Genomic DNA, 7465 nt, shown 5'->3' on the forward strand with positions numbered 1-7465 from the left:
AGTGAAAACCAAAATTAAAAAAGGAAGAAATTAGCAAAATCAAGATCGGTTGGAACCATAACGATAACTTAATTTGATTTTCTTAAACTCATATATCAACTTTGACTAAAACCAGAATAATCCAAATTTCATTTATACCCATTATAAACTTCTATCTTTTAAACTTCATCTTTTAGAGCATTTATAATGATAAATTTATATATGCAAGTACACACTTCGTTCCCACTTCAAAAAATATTTTAAAAAATCAATAATAAAATTAATTAGATATCTATTTCACACCATAATTACTAAAAAAATTATATTAATAATTCTATTAAAATTAAATTATTCATGCTTAAAATATGAGTTACTAAATAAATATTATTACATTTTTAATCCCATAAATATGTAATTATTCTAAACTATTTTATTTTAAATTCAAAATTCCAACGCACTTCATACAATCTAACAAGTTGAAAACAGTTTTTATCAGACTCTTGTACAATGTAATAAAATATAGTATAATTAATAAATTGATAGCCTTTAAATAACTATTTTGATTGTCTAAATTGATAACCTTTAAATAAATGTTATTTAAAAATTTCTTAACTTTTTAATCAAAAATTTATTGGCTAAGTAAAAACAAAAAGTTAAGTTTAATGAAAAATTTGACAGTAATTAGTAAATAAATTTATTTAGCATAACATGAACAAATAATTAAATAACTCATTAATTACACTTGTTTCGTGGTAAATTACGATAAATTTGTATAAAATAATTAAATATTTATTTTATAAAATAATAATTGAAAAAAATTAAGCAAACAAATGTATGAATTTTTTTTTTTATATTTGACAAGTATACTTTCTCATAAGAAAACAAAAATTTTAATTATTTCAATCAAAATATGAACAATCTATTGTTTATTATAAATTCAAAATCTAATGATAAACACAGTTTTAATAAATTCAGATTTAACAAAGTAGCATCAAACACAGGTTTAATAACTCATACTTCATTAACTCTAAGTTTAATAAACACATGTTCAGATCAATCTACAATTTCTGCTCGAAGCTTTTCATTACACACCGAAATTTTTTTAATAATCTTAATTGTATGTTTTATTGGACTTAAGGATTTTTTTTATAATTTTAATTTCAGCTCGAAGCTTTTTGTTACATACTGAAATTTTTTTAATAATCTTATTGTATGTTTTATTGGACTTAAGGATTTTTTTTTATATATATATATTTTTTTGCAAAGGAATCTTCTTTGTTTTCAACATTTTGGTGTAGAGATTTATACTAGAGATAGATGTTTACTAGTTAAACTAGGTTCAGTTTTGCAAAGGATTTAAGAATATTGGACTATGTGGTACATTTCACGATATTTTTTTTTCTTTTTTGTTTGAACATTTCACAGCTAATTCATCTGCCAACTAATTCTTTATCATTTCATACCTTAACTAAAGGCTGTGTGTTTGAAAGTAATGGTAGAATGAGTGATTTTGAAAAAAATAGATTTAAGTATAATTGATTTTCCAAAATCACCATAATACCTTAAAAATTAATTAAACTTTTCTTAAATCAATTTTTCAATTTACCAAACATGATTAATTGAGAGGCAAGTGATTTTAACAATCACTCACAAACTTACCCTAAGTTTAGTTGCATTAATATAGTAGTTAAACCAACTAACTTTTTACATGAGATAATGTTTAATTAATATGTATTTAATTATTAAGTTTCTAAATACATAAATTTTATTAACAATAATATTTTAGGTTGTATTTAATTTTCTAAAAATAATTACTTTATTACTACGTGCTTTTTTTATACTTTGTTTTATTTCTAATTTATAATAAAATAAATTAAAAAAGAAAAAAAAATCGTTATATTTATAAAATGAAACTTATTCGCAACTTTTATAATGTATTAAAAATCTAAGTTAAATTTAAATTTGTTTTTGTTTTTGACATTTGGATAATAATTCAAATGTTCTTTTTTTTTCCAAAAAAATGCTAAAATATACTTAAAAAATTACGAGGAAATCAGTATAATTTTAAAAAATAAGGAAAAGACTAAAAAAAATATTATTTTTTAAACTCAGCATAGAGTGAGAACACTATGTTGGTCCAAAAATAAAAAATTTGAAGTGTTTTACTAAATTTAGAAACTCTAAACACTTAGAAGAACATTTGTTAATGCAGACGAAATTTTTGCCGAAACAACAATTTTCATGGGGAAAAGTGAGAAACCCCGACGTTATACACTTTCGTCAGGAAATTTCCAACGTTTTATATTCTTGTTTCGGAATTATCTTTTGTGGGATGAAAAAATATTAACACAAAATAAATCCAAAAACGTTGAAAAGCATAATGTAGATTGATAAAGTATAAAATATGATTATAACCCATAGCAACAGTCAACAGATTTATTTAGGCACAAGTTTATTGTGCATGAACTATATTTCCATGTAAAATACATTACTTTAGAGAATATCATTAATTTTTTGGGTTGTCTTTAGCCAGCATTTGCTTGTGGCTTTGAGAGGGTAATTTGACATGAGTGGCCACTCCAATAGTTTGAAGGAACATGATAACATACCAACCAGGGTCATATTGCCACCATTCAAGGCCTACCCTAGCTGAATACTCAAAAGCATGGTGGTTATTATGCCAACCTTCTCCAAATAATAGCAAACCCATCACCCTGTAAGAAAAACCAAAAAAAAAATCTAATAAATAGCTACCAAAATATTGTTATATAAACAATTGATTAATTAATAAATATAAAAGCCAATAATTATTTATTGTTATATATATACCTTCCAAAAAAATAATATTGTTTTACTATATTTCATTTTGCTATTTATTTTTTGTTATTCTTTTTCTTATTTAGAACATTATGTTTTTTTAAAGAATAAAAAATATTATTTTAATAGATGTGGTTATACATTCCAAATTAGATAAACATTTCAGTTTACCACAAATATATTAGCACATTATGCAAAGCATAACTCAAATAGTTAAAACATATATTGTTAATTAAGAGGTTTGAGTTTGAATCTACATCCTTACATGTTATTGTTTTAAAAACAAATATATTGAAACATTATGACATCAATTTTGTAATAAAATGATCGGATATAGATGCCTCAACCAATTGAACTATGACATTTAACAATTTTTAAACCTTACAATTAAACGTTATTTTTAAACATTAAAAGATTATGCATGAACATGTTACTTAACTAGTAACAATAAAATGTGACTTAAAAGGTATATCTATCCATGAACAAATAGCTTGTTACATAAATCATGTTTTTAATTTAAGAATCACATAATAACCAAACCGGCTTTAACAGTTGTTGTGTTAAAAACTAATTTTATAAATAAGTTGATGAAATATATGTTTTTAATACATGTATCACTCAAAAAAAAAAAAAAAATTCAATTTATGTAATGTTTATGACGTATGATTTACATTTCCTGGCGCTTTTATAAATTATGAAATATCTACTATACATTCAAGCTCTAAACTTATCATATCATTTTTAAAATTTCCCTAGAAGTTATTCAACTAGAATTTTCCATCTATAGTGAAACAGAAATCAGAAACATAATAAACTAATTAAATAATCGCTTAATTTTTTTTTTTCTTTTTATGCATGAAAATAATCATTTACTCGATAATTTATGTACATATAGAAAGGCAAAATATACTTACCAATTGTTTCTGGACAAATCTTTTGTATTCCATGGTCGCTTTCCCCATATATGACATATTGAGTTCACCAAAAGTGTTACATGTAAAAGCATTACAATTCTCACACACTGTTAAGAAAAGAAAAAGTATGATATATGTCACATTTTTCTTGTTCCTACTCTTAATAATCTTATCTAATTTATTAGTTCAAAAACAAAATTTTAAATCGTATATGTAAAAAAAGTATTGTTTTAATTGAATTTTTATTATTCGTATTTGCACTTAACTAAATAAACTAATTTAAATTTTTAGCACAACTAACTAAATTAAAATCATTATGAGATGGAATTAAATTGAAATGAATTTACTAAAATCTTACTATTCAAATTACGATAACCTATCTAAAATAATTATTTATTCTTCTTGTATTACAATTGAAATGAATAAAATAAGTGAGAGAATAATTTTATTTTACCGTTCCCCATATGAGAAAAGAAATTCCTCCGATAGCATAGAGTACGACAGAAAGAGCAATTGGATGAAGAATATATGTTTTCTGAATAAACATATAGAATGTTTGCTTCTTCAAGTCAGCAACATTACTCAATCTCTCATGCTTCCTATTCATCACGGACATGCTTCTATCTCTCTCTTCAAAATTACTCAAGTACTTTGAACAAACTTTATTAGCCAAAGCATTAGAATCAAAAATCCAAATAATATGACTAACCCAGAATCCTTGAATTGGACTGTGTGGATCTTTTTCAGTATCAACAAACTGATGATGATACCTGTGCGTACTTACCCAATTGATTGGATCACCCTAAAATATGAAAAATTAAAAAAAAAAAGTTAGAAGATGCAATAGGTATATATATATATATTGATATGCTTTAGAGTTTATCCATTAATTTTTACGTCCACTAATCATTGACATCTATAATATGAACAAAAGGCATAAATGTCAAACCTGCAATGCATGAACTCCACAATAAGCAAATAAGTATTCAAGTCATTTGGGGAGCTCGAAACTCTTATGTGATAGATTTCTATGATATGAAATAGTAATGCCAAAAAGACCTGTTATAACATATAATACAAAGGCAAGCCATAATGCACCCCAATTGAATTGGAATGGTGCAAAAACACAACCCACATGCAAAAAAAGAAGAGCCAAAGCGTGTGCTTTATCTGGCTTGGTCCATTTTCTGCTCCCAACTGACATTGAAGGATTCACTGTCACCATTTCCTTTGGTTTTTCTGACGCATCCATCAGAAAGGACTTGTTAAAGCTGAGGCTTCACCATCTCTTTTACCCATGTATTTGTAGTGTCATCTAATGACAATGTGCTAATTTAAGGCCTCCTTTTAACTGAGGTTCTATTCACTTCAATAAACTGAGAATGGTCGAATGAAAATTAAGAAATAGGAATCAAAACTTTTATTTGCTTTGATGATGCTTAATGAATCGTAGGATCGGAATCAATTTGTGACACCTACCTCAAAGTTTATAATCACTCCTCCTTAAAATGTGATCTCATTCATACTACAATTTCTTCAATCTCATTCTCATCTCTTATTCCTTGAGACCCACACTTTTATAATAATAAATTTATAACTTTTACCTTTTCTCTTTTACCAATCAAACGAGACCAATATTTTAAATGTCGATAATAGATGGAAATGTCAAGGTATCAATTTCATGAAAATATCGACAAAATATCGATGTTGATGGATATTTTAAAAGTTAGAGAAATTAAAAAATCGTAAAAAATATTTAAATTAACAAATAAACATTTTTCTAATTTTAAATAAATTAAAAATAATTAATATTAATATTAGGTATATATTAGTGTCATTTTATTGATATTTTTCATATTTTGTCGATTTTTGTACTACAATAGAAATATTGATTTACCCCTCATGTCGATGTGGAATTCATGAAAACATGGATATGACAATGAAAATGTCGACGAGTATTTAAAGCCATGAATGAAACACATAATTTATTAATTAATTATTTTACACTTTTATTATTTCTTTTTTATTTATACTATTAATGATTTTTTTCAAATATAAATTTGTACAATTTTATTATAAAATATTTTAAATTTATATTTAATTTTATTATGTTATTATTAATTAATATCAAAAATGTTTTAAAAATATAATTTTTTAGTTTTAAATATTAGAACAATAAAATTTTATATTAAAGGGTGGTTGTTCCTAATAAAAAAAATATTTTAATTGATGTAATTTATTTTTATTATTTATTATTTATTAATGTTAAATAAATTATTATTATAAAATATGTAATATCAATAAAATATGGATAACATAAATTAAAATTTAGTATTATTTTAACTAAAAAAAGGTAGTATTACAATGTATTTGTAATTATCTATAAATAAAAAGTGTATATAATTGTTATGTATCTGATTCTTATTCTAATTCCAAACCGTTTTAGTAAACAACATAAAAAAATTTCTAATTCCGATTAAAGAAAATTTCTAGGATTTTCGTTTTGATTTCTTATTATTCCGATTAGTTGTATGTTATTTCTTATTTTGATTGATTTTCGTTTTGATTTCTTATTATTTCGATTAGTTAGAGCGCCTAAATGTATACCACTTGAAATTTGTCAAAATGTACTTGCTTTTATATATATATAATTTGGAGATCGAATTTCCAAACTACAATTTTCATAGGTGGAAGCATTTGCAAATGTATAATAATTAAATTACTAATTATACAGTATTGTTGATTTAAAATGAATAATTGTTTTTACTAAATTAGATTTTAAAGAATATTTGAAAAAGGAAGAACAGTAACCCCACCCTACATTATTCGTTTTTCAGAAAATAATTTATCAATGCTTTTCTAAATTATATGTTAAAAAGATTATTAATAGGCTTCCAAAATCAATAAATTCCAACTTCTAATATTATGTAGCAAAAATATTATAATTTTACTATATTTCTATTACTTAATTTACAATTATCATAAATTAATGTTTCTATTGAACAAAATCATGGTGCCACGTATTGAAAGCTCGTTCAACCATACAACCTAAGACAAAAAAAAGAACAATCAAAAGCCGAATGCACTAGGCCTAATCTCAAGTTCCCCAACTATATAGGGCTAGAAGGCAGGGTACTGCACCCCGTACCTGAACCACGATACATCTTAAAGGATCACCTAAGGTGCTGCCATGCCCCCAACATACAACTGATGAGTAGAAAGAATGTTGGTGATGTGGGCGTAACATACCGCCCAATGTTCGCCCTAAATATGGAAAACCTCTCTATGGCTATGTCTCCATATATAAGGAAAATGCAATTCTGACGAAGATAAGTCAACTTTTTCTACACAATTCCTTGTGAAGATTCGGTACACAGTACTCTCAAGAAAACTCTCACATTCGAGAATAGTGTCCTCTTACTCGATCTTTTTGTCCCCACATACCTCTTTGTTCCCAATTTGAGTTCTAACTGAAGATTTAGATCAATCTATTTGGTAAGGCACCACATAGATTTATGTGTATAGACTACAAGAATTCGGAGATAAAGACCTACGTGATACCTGCATGACACTCACTTAGAGTGCATCCATAAAATCGGCATCAACAAATGCTAATAGTCAAATTAAGTACATTTAATGTTAACCTCCTCCTCTTCCCTGCACGCCTTTTCGATATAGTTTAGAACGAGCAATGCATCATTGATCTAAAATTGTTTGGTATCTCAAACTTTTGGAAATTGTAGTTTCGACATTTA

General features: G+C 25.3%; 1 protein-coding gene across 1 annotated transcript; it reads right to left on the minus strand.

The window, feature by feature from the left end:
• Positions 1–2347: 2347 nt before the first annotated feature.
• Positions 2348–4512, minus strand: LOC111020975 (palmitoyl-monogalactosyldiacylglycerol delta-7 desaturase, chloroplastic). The gene is made up of 3 exons (XM_022297786.2): positions 4165–4512; positions 3711–3817; positions 2348–2693 (listed from the first exon to the last, which is right to left on the minus strand). The coding sequence occupies exons 1-3, from the start codon at positions 4324–4326 to the stop codon at positions 2486–2488; spliced, it is 477 nt and encodes a 158-aa protein (XP_022153478.2). The 5' UTR covers positions 4327–4512; the 3' UTR covers positions 2348–2485.
• Between the last annotated feature and the right edge of the window lie 2953 nt (positions 4513–7465).

Source organism: Momordica charantia (assembly GCF_013281855.1).
Source record: "Momordica charantia cultivar OHB3-1 chromosome 8 unlocalized genomic scaffold, Mcharantia_2.0 BLBB01000008.1, whole genome shotgun sequence".
Lineage (NCBI taxonomy): Eukaryota > Viridiplantae > Streptophyta > Magnoliopsida > Cucurbitales > Cucurbitaceae > Momordica > Momordica charantia.